This window comes from Tachyglossus aculeatus, chromosome 16, assembly GCF_015852505.1.
Source record: "Tachyglossus aculeatus isolate mTacAcu1 chromosome 16, mTacAcu1.pri, whole genome shotgun sequence".
Classification (NCBI taxonomy): Eukaryota; Metazoa; Chordata; class Mammalia; order Monotremata; family Tachyglossidae; genus Tachyglossus; species Tachyglossus aculeatus.
The window spans coordinates 12,759,619-12,775,729 of NC_052081.1; the positions used below are offsets into that span (position 1 = coordinate 12,759,619).

At 48.8% G+C, this 16,111-nt stretch overlaps 1 protein-coding gene across 1 annotated transcript in view; it reads left to right on the forward strand.

Annotated features, from left to right (window-relative positions):
* LAMC2 (laminin subunit gamma 2) overlaps positions 1-13,759 on the forward strand; it is a 42,349-nt gene extending 28,590 nt beyond the window's left edge. The window contains exons 13-24 of the mRNA XM_038757898.1: positions 40-182; positions 870-1,011; positions 1,236-1,441; positions 3,051-3,130; positions 3,566-3,718; positions 5,718-5,862; positions 6,745-6,894; positions 7,396-7,510; positions 8,861-9,060; positions 10,821-10,979; positions 11,058-11,157; positions 13,474-13,759. Of these exons, the coding sequence (XP_038613826.1) occupies positions 40-182; positions 870-1,011; positions 1,236-1,441; positions 3,051-3,130; positions 3,566-3,718; positions 5,718-5,862; positions 6,745-6,894; positions 7,396-7,510; positions 8,861-9,060; positions 10,821-10,979; positions 11,058-11,157; positions 13,474-13,727 (1,847 nt within the window). The 3' untranslated portion in view covers positions 13,728-13,759. The remainder of the gene's footprint in view (positions 1-39; positions 183-869; positions 1,012-1,235; positions 1,442-3,050; positions 3,131-3,565; positions 3,719-5,717; positions 5,863-6,744; positions 6,895-7,395; positions 7,511-8,860; positions 9,061-10,820; positions 10,980-11,057; positions 11,158-13,473) is intronic.
* Positions 13,760-16,111: the final 2,352 nt, after the last annotated feature.

Here is a 16,111-nt window from a genome sequence, read left to right on the forward strand (position 1 = left end):
GGCCTGGGGCTTCCACACATCTCCTCCTCTTCATTGCAGCTTGCAACTGTGACTCTGTGGGTTCAGACCCCCTAGAATGTCGGGACGACGGGACCTGCATCTGCAAGCCGGGGTTCGAGGGCCCCACTTGCAAGATCTCATCTTTGAACTGCCCAGCCTGCTACAACCAAGTGAAAACTGAGGTCAGCCAATCCCTTTCCAGGCCTTCTTCATCAGGGCCTGGCTTCCTGTCTTCACACATTTAAATGAAAAGCCTACGTAGAATCTGATCTATAAATGTATTTAAGGGGCCCGGACACTGTTCAAGCACAGAAAGGTTAAGGAAATTTCTGCCTTGAAAGCCCAAGTAAAAGTGGGACCTCGAAAGAGAGTCCCTGACATTATACTAATGATGATGGTGGTATTTGTTTAGTGCTTACTATGTGCCAAGCACTGTACTATTACTACTACTACTACTACTACTAATAATAATGATGATCATATTTGTTAAATGCTTACTATGTGCCAGGCACTGTACTAATCTCTGGGGTGGATACAAGCAAATTGGGTTGGACACAGTTCCTGTCCCACATGGAGCTCACAGTCTCAATCCCCATTTTACAGAGGTGGTAACTGAGGCACAGAGCAGTGAAGTGACTTGCGCAAGGTCACAAAGCAGACAAGTGGTGGAGTCAGGATTAGAACCCATGACCTTCTGACTCCCAGGGCCGTTCTCTAAGCCCATTCTAAGCGCTGGGGTAGCTCGGGTTGGACACAGTCCCTGAGACCAGATTCCTCCAATCTTGTACTGCAGTAGCACTGGAGTTGTGTTAAATGGCACAGAGAAGGCTACATCTTTAACTTTATTTCTCTATCCTGTTGGGTTTCAGATGGACCAGTTGTTGCTGCAGATACGGGATTTGGACGTGCACCTCAGGGGTACCCCCGAGCCCAACACAGTAGTAGAAAGAAGGATGCATCAAGTGGAGGAGACACTTCAGAATATCCTGAGAGAAGCCCACTTCTCCGAAGGTAATGAAAGTAGGAGAGAGAGAGGAAGAAGAATCCTAGGAGGGCAGAGCCACAGGTCAAGGGTCACCATCTGCTGGGGTGAATTGGGTAGTCAGAGGGTTGGCTTTGTGGCATTTTTCCCCGGCCCAGCACACCTGGACAGCAGACCTGGGCCAACCGCCCTGTATAGTTTTCTGTTTGGTCCAGAGTGAACCACTGCACACTTCCCCCTTTTTCTTGTTCAGCCACTGACAGGAACATGATGCGTAACCTGTCTCAAGTGAGAGCCCTGGAAATCAACTACCCGAGCCGCTTAGAGGCGATCAAGAGGATTGTGGAGGAGATACAAACGCTTGGCAACCAGTATCAGAACCAAGTTCAAGACACCAGAAGGTTGATCACAAAGATGAGTGAGACCCTGGAAGAAAGAAAAACCTCCCTGAGAGTCACGGTAAGTTTTTCCACTGTGGGACTGGTTCTTGGTGCTGCTAGATTCTAAGTTTCTCGAGGACAGGGATCATCGTATCTTCTAATTCTGAAGTGCCTTCCTACATGGTTAGTACAGTACTCTGCACACAGTAGGCACTCAGTGAATACTTTTGATTGATTGAGGTCCATCTTTCCTTATCTCTCGCTCACTTTTCCATTCTGTCTTAATAATAGTAATAATAATAATAATAATAATGGTATTTGTTAAGCGCTTACTATGTGCCAAGGACTGTTCTAAGGACAGGGTAGATACAAGGTAATCAGGTTGTCCCATGTGGAGCTCACTGTCTTAATCCCCATTTTGCAGATGAGGGAACTGAGGAACAGAGAAGTTAAGTGACTTGTCCAAGGTCACACTGCAGGTAAGTGGCGGGAGCCAGGATTAGAACCCAGGTCCCCTTCCTCCCAAGACAGTGTTCTTTCCAATAGGCCATACTGCTTCCCTTAAGCAGAATTCAATACTTGTTCTCCCTCCAGTTTAGACTAAGAGTCCCATGTGGGACAGAACTTGGCACATAATAAGTGCTTAACAAATACCACAATTATTAATTATTATTATTCTTAATTAATCACTGGAAAAGATAAGGGAGGCCTTTCCCCTCCAATCAATCAATCAATCGTATTTATTGAGCACTTACTGTGTGCAGAGCACTGTACTAAGCACTTATACTAAGTGCTTGTACTAAGCGCTCCAATATTCTCCTTGCCTTCTTTATCTGTAGTCCCTCCCCGGCTCTGTCAGTCTCCTAACCCAAACAGGATTCGACTTCATCTTCTTCTTTATTCAGCTTTGTCCCTGTGGCTTTTGTTCTGTTTCCCACTGAAATGAGTTTGTGTTCAAACAAGACATTGCGGAGAGGGTGTCAGTGGTAGCGACAAGGGCAGAGGGAGGAGGGAAAGGATTGTCTCTTTTTGGTGGATGTTTAGGGATGTGTTCCTTGCTTTCAGTTTGGTTAGGGAGCAAGAGGTCTGAGATTTGTTGTTTTTGAGATTGTGGAGGGATGGGAAGAAATATATGTGAAAATGGGAATTCTGCCTCAGGGTAGCAGTATGGCCCAGTAGAAAGAGCACGGGCTTTAGAGTCAGAGGACCTGAGCTCTAATCCCTTCTCTGCCACTTGTCTGCTGTGTGACCTTGGGCAGTCACTTAACTTCTCTGTGCCTCAGTTACCTCATCTGTAAAATGGGGATTGAGACAGGGAGCCCCACATAGGACAGGGACTGTGTCCAACCTGATTTGCTTGTATCTACCCTAGTGCTTAGAACAGTGCCCAACACCTAGTAAGCGCTTAAAAAATACTATTATTGTTTGTTATATTATTATTATAATGATAAATATGAGTTTGATTGCCAGTACCCGAGGGGTGTGAGCAGACCCATTTAGGGAAGGCACTGCTCACCCTGATTGGGAAAGGAGCTGGGAAAGATGCTTGCCTTACTACTTGGACATAGTAAACGGTAGAAGAGACCAACTTTTCTTCCCCCCTCATACCCTGATACAGTCTCGCTACCTGAAATGTTTCTACACTTATAGGACAAACAATTAATTCCCTCCCTTCCCTCTCTTCACAGAATTTCCCGCCTTCCCTTCCCTCCAGTGGACTGAATGACTTGATCGATCTGGCCCAGCAGTCTGAGGGGCTGGCAGACCGGTGAGTCTCCCGGGGCGCCTACTTTCCCTGTCTACCTTGAGACACAGCGATCCGATCCGAGCTGGCCCTGCCCAAAGGCAGGAGTGGTATATCAGAGCTGAGGCCTTAGTGGAATGAGCACAGGCCTGGGAGGCTGAGGACCCGAGTTCTAATCCTGACTCCACCACATGTCTGCCGTGTGACCTGGGGCAAATCACTTCACTTCTCTGTTCGTCCGTTACTTTATCTGCAAAATAGGGATTAAGACTGTGAGCCAAATGTGGGGTAGGGGTTGTGTCCAACCTGATTAGCTTGTATGTAACACAGCACTTAGTACAATACTTGGCACGTAGTAAACGCAACAAATACCATTAAGAAAAAAAGAAAAAAATTTCAGGGAAATGTCCTACCCTTTGCTATGTCCATGCTGGTAGAATACTGTTGTTTCCCTTTCAGCCATGTGGAATCAGCCAACAGAATGGAGCAACTGACCAAGGAAACAGAGCATTATTCCAAACAAGCCCTGGAGTTGGTGCGGGGCACCGGGAATGGAGGAGGAGGCGGAGGCGGCAGCGTGGGCAACTCTGTGGTGCCAGAGCTCCGGAGAAAGTAAGTCTTCATTCTCAGACTGGGGGAAGGGGGAGAAGAGTGAATTGTGTGGATAATAATAATAATGATGGTATTTGTTAAGCGCTTACTATGTGCAAAGCACTGTTCTAAGCGCTGGGGAGGTTACAAGGTGATCAGGTTGTCCCATGGGGGGGCCTCACAGTTTTAATCCCCATTTTACAGATAAGGTAACTGAGGCAGAGAGAAGTTAAGTGACTCTCCCAAAGTCACATAGCTGACAGTTGGCAGAGCCGGGATTTGAATCCATGACTTCTGACTCCCAAGCCCATGCTCTTTCCACTGAGCCACGCTGCTTCTCTGAGAGAAAGACCTGACAGTCTTCTCTTGGGACTCAGAAAGAATCTCAACTGACTCCCCCTTGAAGGTGTTTTGTGGGGGTAAAAACGATGATGGCGTTACTGCTGCCAGAGGCAGAAATCATGGAAGGGGTTGAAGGGGTGGCAGCCAGCTGAGAAAAGATGAGATTTGAGGAGCAGGTGGCTTTGTATAAAGAACACAGGGCTTGGAGTCAAGAGACCTGGGTTCTAATCCCAGCTCTGCCACTTGTCTGCTGTGTGACCTTGGGCAAGTCACTTAACTGCTTTGTGTGTGGGATGTTTCCTTATTCATTCATTCATTCATTCATTCATTCATTCGTATTTATTGAGCGCTTACTGTGTGCAGAGCACTGTACTAGCACTTGGGAAGTACAGGTTGGCAACATATAGAGATGGTCCCTACCCAACAGCAGGCTCACAGTCTAGAAGGGAGAGACTGTAAAGTGGGGATTAGATACCTCCCCCTTAGACTGTGAGCCCCTTGTGGGATAAGGACTATGTTTGATCTGATTATATTATACCTCCCTCAGTACTGTGCTTTGCACATTGTAAGCTCTTAACAAATGCCACAATTTTTAGGATGGTGGGCCAAGAGAAAGAAGGTGCCCCATAAAGGACCCCATAATGTCCCTCAAAGGGTGTGAACAAACTCAAATGGTTAGGGCATGGGCTTAGAAGTCAGAAAGACCTTGGTTCTAATTCTAGCCCTACCACTTGTCTACCGTATGACCGTGTGCAAGTCACTGAACTTCTCTATTCCTCAGTTACCTCACCTGTAAAATGGCAATTAAGATTGTGAGCCCCATGTACTGTCCAACCTCATTAGCTTGTATCTACCCCAGCGCTTAGTACAGTGCCTGGTACATAATAATAATAATAATAATAATAATAATAATGCTGGCACTTGTTAAGCTCTTACTATGTGCCAAGCCCTGTTCTAAGCACTGGGGTAGATGCATGCTAATTAGATTAGATACAGTCCCTGTCCCACATGGGGCTACAGTTTAAGTAGAAGAGAGTAGGATTTAATTCCCATTTTGCAGATGAAGTAACTGAGGCACGGGGAAGTTAAGTGACTTGCCCAAGGTCACCCAAGAGACATGTGACAGAGAAAATATAAGCAGACTGTCAAGGGAAATGTTCTACATTTGAGCAGGCTTGTAAGGGAAGATATGGAAGCTGAGGTTTACGCTTCCGGCAAGGAGCTGAGAGGAGTCGAGGAGAGAAGGTGGCTTGCTCTGATGGGCGTGTGAATCGGGGCAGGAGGACAAATCTGTATTCGGGTTTGGACAGGCTGTCTGATGGCAGAGTGCTGAGCCAGCCCCAGTGGACCGACACTGCCCATGTAACACCCCAAGGAGGTGGGCTTAGGGGGAGATCAGCAGCACAGCTCAGCTGGGCCCGCCCCACCCGCTCTGGAAATGTGGACTCTGTTCCCTCATCCTTCCTTGCCTCCAGATCTGGGGTCCACCCTGGGCTCCAGACTGGTGATCTGCGCCCACCTGCTGGGCCGGGGAATCGTAGAGTTCTAGAGCTGGAGGGCCCCTGCTGCTGCTACTGCTGTTGCCGCTTTCAGCCTCAGGCAAGGGGTCTCCGCATGGTGACCCTGGCTCCCGTCTTTCCCCGGGAATGGGCTCAAAAGATGCTGCTCTTCCTGGCAGATTGGAAGGTGCCAAGTCTCGGGCCAAACAGCTGGAGATGAAGGCCTCTCAAGGGGACTTTGAAGCGGACAGGTCTTATCATCACAGCCAGCGCCTGCTCAACTCAGCATCTCAATTACAGGGGCTCAACGGGTGGTCAGTTCAGGTGAGCAGAGTAATACGCATGGTTGCAACATCCCCTTCTCTCACACTCTCTCTCAGACACGCACGCGCGCACACACTCACACACTCCCTTCTCCGCGCTCCCTACCAATTTCACCCCCAAACCAATCCTACCCCATTCTTCCAGTTGGGATGCAAAAAAATGCCACAACTCAAAACCCAAGCGGCTTTAGCTGCTTGATCCTGCTATGTCAGGGTTCGGGTGACCAGTTACCTCAACTGTAAAAAGGAGATTACAACTGTGAGCCCCAAGTGAGATGTGGACTGTGTCCAACCTGATTAGCTTTTATCTACCCCGGTGCTTAGTACAGTGCCTGGCACACATAGTAAGCACTTAACAAATGGCATTAGAAAAAATACAAACCAAAAAGATCCCAAATTTTTTTGCTATGAGCTGTTGGGCTCAGGCTGGAGGGCCTGAAATAGGTGAATTGAGATGGGGAAATCTGACCCTGGCCAGTTCTGCCTCCCTCCTCATCCTTATCTCTTCCTTCCACTTTCATGAGCATCAACCTGAGCTCATGCCCCAAGAGCTCCCCCAAATAGATCCCTGTGGAAATGGAACAAAAAGGGCCTCTGATAGGCGGTTTACCACCTTTCTCATCAGTCACCAGCCATATTGAGCAGGGAGGGGTTCTCTGTCCATGGGGATAAACGCTTATTTCCACCGCTGCTGTTTCTGCTCCCTTTCAGTCGGGTTATTTGTTAATGATATTTGTTAAGCACTTACTATGTGCTGACCACTGTACTAAGAGCTGGTATAGATGGGAGCTAATCAGGTTGGACACAGTGATTCAGTTACTCTAGAGGCTGGGCTTTGGTGGTGGCTGGAAAATCAGAATCATTCATTATTTTGGTGTTTTAGGAGGAAGTCGACCGGATCAGACAGGATGCAGACACTCTATCCAACCAAGTGACCAGACATATGACTGAGTACAAGCGAGTGAAAAGCAACCTGGGAAGCTGGGAGCAGGAAACCCTTCAATTGTTCCAGCAAGGAATGAGTGAAAGACAGGTACGATGAACCCAGGGGGTTGGGGAAGGTGACCACCTCCTTTCCGCATGTGGAGCAAGAACGTGAGTGCTCTCCACAGTCTGGGCCTGCAAGTGTACACCCCTTTGCCGATGGAGAGATGGAAACCCCAGAGGTTGAGTAACCAGCCCAAGGTCACCTGGCCAGTCAGGAAACAAGAGCCACAGATGGAACTCAGGCCTCTTGGCTCCCAGTTTGGGAAACCGTTCCCTAGGTTACGCTGACCTCTAAAGGCACTTGGAGGATGAAACAGTAGCTGTCTGCCCCAGACGGATGATGAGCCTGAATGATCCTATATTTCGTTCAGACCTCGAGGCCAGACAGAATGTTATTTTATCCCACATCACATACTATGCTGTTGCAGCATTAGGAGATGCATTCCATCCCCACGAGGCCAAAATGTGTCAGGCTTCATTCTCTGGGCGGGACGGCATCGGCGGGGTGTGTGTTACATTATTCTAATCTCTGTCGGGTTATTTGCAGAAATCAGATCAGCTGCTATCCAGGGCTAACCTTGCCAAAAGCCGTGCCCAGGAGGCGATGAGCATGGGCAATGCCACTTTTTACGAAGTCGAGAGCATTTTGAAGAATCTCCGGGGTGAGTCTGTCAGGGCCGCAGGGTGTCATCTTCAGGGGCCGGGCTTGGGTCTGCGATGCAGGGAGGATGTCGCTGCTGCCGGAAATGGCTGGGATTGCTTTGTCCTAGGAGCACTTCACGTCATGAGTGCTTCATACCAAGGAGCCCCTCTCCCTGTGAGTTGCAGACTCCTCTCCAGCTCCAGGCAGCCAGGGACAATGCTCCTGGGTCTCTTCAAATGGGATGGAAGAGAAACATTTCCCTTGTTGGTGGTCCCATCCCCCAGAGGATTCCATCCCTTCTCTCCAGCCTCATCGTGTTGTACTCCCTCTCTTTCTGATTTTTTATTGGGGGTGGGGGGGTTGTCAGGTACTGCACTAAGGCTAGGGAGATGGATGTAGTCAGTGTCCCATAAGGAGTATACAGTATTAATTCCCATTTTACAGATGAGGTAACTGAGGCACAGAGAAGTGAAGTGACTTGCCCAAGGTCACACAGCAGACCAGCGGTGGAGTCAGGATTAGAACTCAGGTCCTTCCGACTCGCAGGCCGGTGGTCTATCCACTAGGCCATGTGCTTCTCTGATTGGTTCCACAGAAGCAGGTGGCGGGGAGGGTGGGGGATCAGCAGTTTAAGTCAAAGGTTGGAAGTCTGGATCTGCTGGGATCCTTGGAGTGACCTTAGGCAAGTCACTTAGTCTCAGATGGCTGCCCTAAGGCCTCTGTTCTGTGGTTGAGTAGAGCCAGGGGAAGGCCAAATGAGCAAGGAGCATAGAGAGTATTCAGTCCTTAGGTTCCCCAAACAACTTGATCTCTGGTCCATCAGGGCCACTCTTTCCTGCACCCCCAGGCTTGTGCACATGCACACTGACACACACACAGCCACATGCATGCATATGCAGCATGAGCTGAAGGAAAGAGCATAATAGGCCTGGGATTCAGAGGACTTGGCTCTGCCTCTTGTCTGCTGTGTGACCTTGGATAAGTTGCATAACTTTTCTTTGCCTCTGTTTCCTCATCTGTAAAATAGGGATGAAATTCCCGTTCTCCCTCCCTCTTAAACTGTGGGCCCCATGGGGAACAGGGACCCCAATCAGGTTACCTTGTATCTACCCCAACACTTAGTACAGTGCATAGCACTGTAAGTGCTTAAACAAATACCACTATAATTATTATCACACACACCAAAAAAAGCATAACACACACACACACACACACACACACACACACACACACACACACACACACACACCCACCCCCCACCCCCCCCCATTCCCTCTCTCACTCTTCCTTGCTTCTTTTTCTCCCTCGCTCCTTCCCCCTTAAGTCATTCCTTGGTCTCATTTAACCCTTCTCCGTCCTTCCATCTCAGAGTTTGACCTGCAGGTGGGTGACAAGAAGAAAGAAGCTGAGGATGCCATGAGGCGGCTCCCTATCATCAGTCAGAAAGTCGCAGCTGCCAACAGTCAGACAGGGCAAGCAGAAGGAGCCCTGGGCAGCGCCGCTTCCGATGCCAGCCTGGCCAAGAGCATGGCGGACGAGACACTGATGATCACCAGTAGCATTGAGCAGGTACGGGGAAAGTTTGTTTGGGGACGCTCACGTGGGTTGCCAGCAGGGTGGAAGAGGAAGCAGCATCTGTTCTCATGGTCCAGGGTCCTTGGTTGACTCCGGGTCAGTGTACAGTGGTCACTCTTGTGCTGCAGTATCGGACTGCTTCCCCCCTTCTCCCATCAGGCTTGAAGGGATTCCCCTGGCAAGTTGTGCCCAAGGGTGTTCTGTCGTCTGTCAGAGGTATTTATTGAGAGCTCACTGTTTGCAGAACCCTGTACTAAGCACTTGTTCTGTACCATATACACCTCTATGCTCTTAAGTGACTCCCAACCCCAAGTTTCTTTTCCATCGCTCATTTTGAATTCACGTTTTCCAATTCAGAAAGTGAAGTTGGGTGACCCAGGGTAGACTGCTGTGGCTACTGTCACCTCTGACTCAACCTCCATATAAATAATGATAGCATTTATTAAGCGCTTACTATGTGCAAAGCACTGTTCTAAGCGCTGGGGAGGTTACAAGGTGATCAGGTTGTCCCAATGGGGCTCACAGTCTTAATCCCCATTTTACTGATGAGGGAACTGAGGCCCAGAGAAGTGAAGTGACTTGCCCAGAGTCACACAGCTGACAAGTGGCGAAGCCGGGATTTGAACCCACAACCTCTGACTCCAAAGCCCGGGCTCTTTTCCGCTGAGCCATGCTGCTTCTCATATGTCCATGGGATTGGACATATCCCATGTCCAATAGCCCATGTCCTCCTACAAAGGGAGTAAGTCCCTAGGTCCATCCAGGGTGGAAACTTTAATTTGGAAATTGAGGATAGAGTCCCTAGGAGCACTCAGTACCTTGGCTGCCTTGTCAGTTAATCGATTAATCAGTCATATTTAGTGAGTGCTTACTGGTTGCAGAGCACTGTCCTAAGTGTTTGGGAGAGTACCGTGACCTAGTGGATCCAGTATAGGCCCGGGAGTCAGAAGGACCTGGGTACTAATCCCGGCTCCCCCACTTGCCTGCTGTGTGACCTTGGGCAAGTCACTTAACTTCTCTGTGCCTGTTACCTCATCTGTAATATGGGGATTGAGACTGGGAGCCCTGTGTGGGACAAAGACTGTGTCCAACCCAATTGTCCTGTATTTACCCCGGCACTTAATACAGTGCCTGACATATAGTAAGCGCTTAACAAACACAATTATAGTTGAAGGTGGTAGAAGCGCATTCCCTGCCCACAGCAAGCTTCCAGTCTAAAGTGTTCCCGCTGGCATTATTCGGGAGTGACCCCCAGGGAAGTAACATGCTGAAGATGAACAGGTTCCTATGATCGGTGAACATCGGAACGGAGCCGACCAGCCTTACCAAACTCATAGCACTTCCCTCCCCATTAGCTCCACTGCCTCAGCCACCCCAGTGACCCAATGGCCATGTGAGTCAAGCTTTAGGATTGAGAGAGATGATGGGTTTTTTCCTACCTCAGTCTTTCCCCCCATATTGATGCTGATACATTTACTATTTTGATAAATGGTAAGCTAGGAGCAGAACCCAGCCCCAACTTCAACACCCTCCCTCTCTCCAGAGAACATCTCTAAAGTCACTTGGAAGAGGCTGATTTGGGAATGGGTGTGTTTCCATTCATCAAGTTCCTTTCCCCATGGGTCTGTTGCAGCTGTTTCTCCCCTGCTTTGGTTTTTGTGATGTTTTCTTGTCTCACAGATATCTTTCCTCTTCCTCCTCCATGTGTCTCCCCCACCCTCACTGTGGCCCCATTGGCTCTTCGCTCTTCCCAGGAGATAGGGAGGCTGACCTTGGAAGCCAATAAGACAGCAGATGGAGCTTTGGCTCTGGAAAACGGGCTAGGAGGTCTGCGGAATGATGTGACCGTAACCGAAGGGGAGCTGAAAAAGAAAGAACAGGAGTTTGATAGGGGAGATGCCACCATTCAGGCGGTGAGTTCCCATCAGCCTCCTTTTAAAATTCATTGGTGAACACAGCCGCTCTTTAACCCGCCTGCGTGTTCTCCTCAGGTGATGGAGGAAGTCAAAAGAGCCGATACCAGGGCCCAAAGTGCCGAACTCACCATACAAGAGACCCTCCGTGCCCTTGAAAGCATCTGGCATCTCATGGGTGAGTGTATGTGGCTTCCCCTCGGTCCCTTGGGTTGTAGCACCAACTGTCAAAGCCTTGTGAGCATCACGTGGTCTAATGAAGAAAGGATCTGACTGCTTTCCCATCGTATCCCAGTCATCGCTCCCCCCACCGCCCCCCCAGCTCAGTGACTGTAAGTGACTCTCTTTGCTTCTGTGCCTCAGTTTCTCCTATGTTAGGAATGGAGTCTACCCCTTTGGAGACTTGTCTGCTGAGACACCTTGGGAAAATCCCTTAATTTCTGGGGATTAAGACTGTGAGCCCCATGTGGGACATGGACCGTGTCCAAATTGATTAGGCTGCTTCTACCCCAGTGCGTAGAACAGTCAATCAGGAGTATTTATTGAGCACCTACAGTGCGCAGGACACTTTGCTAAGCAGTGGGAAGAGAGTAATGCAGGTGATGTCTGGAAAGCACCTGGATTTCTTCAAAAGATGGTGCCACAGATCACAAGGGGGAGAGAATCTCTTCGGTGAATACCAGTTGTTACTCCTCTTAGAAGTGCTTCTTGTCCTCGAAATAGGGGTGTTGGGAGATTTCTGGCCAATGCTCCCAACAAATACCATTAAAAAAAAATGTATCAACAGTTCTAGAGTTTTCCCTGAGTTGTTTGGACCAGTGGGCTGATCTGTATGACTCAGAGATCAGATGGGAGGACAAGGTTCCCTGGGAACAAATACCTAGTCAGCTCTGCAGAGTATCAAAGAATGATTTAGTTCCACAAAAGTTGTGAAGTGTTACTCCAGTGTTCTGGAAAGAGAATGGGGAAATGGTTTCTTCCAAAGTAGTAGTAGTAGCCGTAGTATTTACTGAGCACCCACCTTTTTCGTGGAATTTGTTAAGCACTGTACTAAGCGCTTTGGTAGATACAAAATAATCATCTTGGACACAATTCATGTCCCACAGTCTTATTCCCCATTTTACAGATAAGGGACCTGAGACACAGAGAAGTTAAGTGACTTGCCCAAGGTATGGGGCACTATATTAAGTGCTTGGGAAGGGCAGAATAATGAAATGACACATTCCCTGCCCACAAGGAGCTTGCCCTCTAACGAGGGAGACAAACATGCTTGTTTTACTTACCTTCCTCATTCCCTTATGATCAGGATTTAGTTTTTAATCTGTCTTTATCCAGAAACCCAATATCTTAAGTATCAACAGCCTAATTTGGGATGCTTCCATTTCCTTTGCTCCCTATGTCAATTGTATCTGATTGGGATGAAGACTCTACCCAGGTCAGGTGAATACCAAAGCTAGATTTAGTTTTGACTTTAGGGTAGTGTAAGTAAGGTACATAAAATGAACTCCGTAGAGTTGATGATATTGATTTGAATTGGTCAAAGGCTGGAGAAACCCATTTTTGAACCAAATGGATCTGGTTAGATCCTTTCCAAGCTGGTGGCTTGTTTTTGGTGTTTTGTTTCGGTTTCAGTCTAACCTGACTGGGCACCCACCTAAATTGATTTCCAGTCCAACGCCCCAGATTTTAGGCTTTCCACCATTTTCTCTCAGGGGGTGGGTTCTCACCAAAGCCAGTTCTGGCCCAATATATCTGAGCTTTAGTAGTTTTCAAAAAAGAGGCTGATTCTGAAGGCTGCCAGAGGTGACCAACAAAGACTCACTGAAGGAGCGAAGCAAACATGATGATGGTGGTATTTAAGTTCATCCTATGTGCCAAGAACTGTACTAAACATTTGGGTAGATACAAGATAATCAGATTGGACACAGTCCCTGTCCTCCTTGGAACAATGTAAAAGGGAGCAAGAACAGATATTTTATTCCCATTTTTCAAATGAGGAAACTGAGAAGTTAGGTGACTTGGCCAAGATCACACAGCAGGCCAGTGGTGGAAGCAGAATTAGAACCCAGGTCCTCTGACACTCAGTCCCATGCACTTCCCATGAAGACTCATCAACCTCTGATTACCCATAGACCTCCTCCCCTTCTGAGTGTCTTAGCCCGAGAGATGAACCCAAGCTTCGTGTTCTCATGTGTTCTCCCTTGGACCCAGACTACCAGCAAGACCTCTGAACTCTGTTATCCGGGTCATTCCAAATTATGAGGGTGTCAGGTTATTCAGCCCAAATGATTTTCAGCTTCTGGTTGAGCTAAGATGTCTCCTTTGGCCATGGTGGGTTGTGGGTCCTGGTGCAATGAAGGGGAAAGCAATCGATTGGTGGTATTTATTGAGTGCTTACCGTCCTCTAAGCATTTGGGAGAGTACAATACTAAATAGGGAAAGAAGAAAAGGGCCATGAAGATCTGAGCTCATGGCTTGTTTTTTCATGCAACAGACCAGCCTGACACTGTGGATGAGGAGTCGTTGGGATTGCTGGAGCAGAATCTCAGCAAAGCCAAAATCAAGGTCAACAGGGAACTGAAGCCCTTAATGTTGGATTTGGAGGGCAGGGCTCTTTGGCAGAAAAACCATCTCCAGCTGCTGATAACGAACATAGACGGGATCCTAGCCGATATAAGGAACCTGGAGGACATCCGTGACAGCCTACCCCCAGGCTGCTACAACACCCAGGCTATCGAGCGGCCTTGACCCCGACAGACCCACAGAGTCCCGTCCTTGTTTCTCAGGTCACAGACTCCAGGGCGGAGTGGGATGGGTGGGGTGGGGGGGTGGCCAGCCACGCCTGCCTGACCGGGCCCCGCTCCGGTCCGCCGAGCCCCGACCCCAGCTCCGGTGGATCGGCGGAGTTCCCGGATCGGCGGATGCCGGGTTGCAAGGTGATCCTGTTTGCTTCCCAAGGTGACCCTGTGAAGCAGATGGCATTGCATTGTCAGTGGGGTCTGGGAGCCCAAACTGCAGAAGTGGGAAGGAGGAGAGGGCTGTCTGGGTGGGGGAAGTGGACGGAGAGTGGACTCTTAGTCAAGTCAAACGGGGAGTCAAGCCAGGAGACCGTGGTTGGGATAATATAATAATAATAATAATGATGGTATTTGTTAAGTGCTTACTATGTGCAAAGCACTGTTCTAAGCACTGGGGGGATACAAGGTGATCAGGTTGTCCCATGTGGGGCTCACAGTCTAAATCCCCATTTTACAGATGAGGGAACTGAGGCACAGAGAAGTTAAGTGACTTGCCCAAAGTCACACAGCTGACAATTGGCAGAGTTGAGATTTGAACCCATGACCTCTGACTCCAAAGCCCATGCTCTTTCCACTGAGTCACGCTGCTTCTCTCTGCCTCTGTGCTTCCAGGGCAAGCCCATCCCACCTTGCCTTCTCCACCTTAGCTGGGGGGCTGGGGAAGGCCGAGGCGGGGAGGCAGAATGGTGCAGAGAGGAGAAGGGAGCAGAGGGCCCTGCATTCTTTACATTTTGGGATGACTGAGACACCAGTGTCCAGTGCCCTCACTCCCTCGGCTCGGTGCAGGAGTATCAGTGAATTTGACCTTCCTCTCTGTTAAGTCTGACTTTCATTAGGGCATCTGCTGTATTTGATTCAAGTATTACTTGTCTTCCAGAGAGAGGAAAGAGGGGACGGGCTCACTTCTCAGTGGTTAGGCAGTCAGAAGATAGCATCCAGGGCTAAGTAGATGAGAAGGGGAAAATCCTTCGGGATGAAAAATCGGTTGATTTGACCCTCGACCTCATTGAAAACTCTGCTTAAACAACCCTCCTCAGCCTTGACTGGAGAGGGACCCTGCCTGTTCAAGACAGGGCTCTGGAGTTACTGGATCCATCTCCACTTCAGGCTAAGGAGGCAATCGGCGCTGCCCATCTTCTTGTTATGACCTTTCCCCTCAACTTTGGGATGGGCGTGTTGTTCAATAAAGAACTCTGATTCAGCTGCCTGGAGTCAACTCCTTAATTTGTAACTGGAAGGCTAAAAAAGGAGGGGTTGGTGACCCAAGTACTAAACCCCTAGAAAGTTTTCAAGGGGCCTATGGGTGGTGCCCTTCAATTGCCATCTTTCACATTGTCTCTTGGAGCCTTTGCAATCCCGGGGAGTCTTGTTTGGGTCTGCCCCTGATACTGATTTACTCCTCTCAAGCAATCTGATATTTATTGAGCACCTACTTTGTGCAGGGCACTGTACTAAAGCTTGGGAGAGGACAATAGAATTAGTCGACGTGATGCTTGTCCTCAAGGAACTTACAGTTTAGCGAGGTTGACAGAATGGAATAACTAGAGGAAAAAGTTGAAATCCTTCCAGGCAAGAAGGCGAGGAGATTTCTGGCACAACTCAACTGTCTCTTCAGGCCATTGCAGGGGTCCATAGTTCAGGACAGTTATTTCCATTTTAGTGAGTTTTCTCCTAAGGGGACATTATAAAGACAGAATCCAGAGTGCTTGGAATAATGCTGCCCACTATTAGGAATTCAGTACATTTCAATGGTGAATCTCCTTCTGGGGGAAGTGTGATGGGCTGCACTAAATTGGATGGATTTTGGTGGGTTTGACTAGAATCCCTTAGATCTCAGGTGGGAGATCTCTTAGGGAGTCTCTCAGAGGGGTGTAAACCCTCAAAGTATCACCCATCCTGCAGTAACAGCCCAGGGTAGGTGCCTGGGATTGGTTTTAGCTGCAGATTTCAGAGTAGTAGGGCTCTTCAGTGGCATCCCAGATTTGAGACAGCCAGGAGCTTCAGACCCAGGAATGAGTTACTGAAGAAGTTTGTGGAGCCTCCGGCTTGCAGGCTCTTTAAAAGAGGAAAGATGTGCAACAGTCAGGGTGGTAAATAATCTTCCCAGTAGAGTCGGGACCAGCCTCAGTAGCCACGAGACCGGCTCAGCTTGCTCGGCTCCAAACAGTTTTGTGCTCTGAAGCCAGTGGTAGCCCCAAATTTCCATTGGTCTTGGCTGCACAGGCCAGCTGAGAAATCAGCCCAAGTCCCAATGTCAGTCCTTGTGGCAGGAAACTCTTGGGAACACCTGCTTGTTGCTCCCTACCACTAAGCTCCTTATCTTGACTCTGTCCC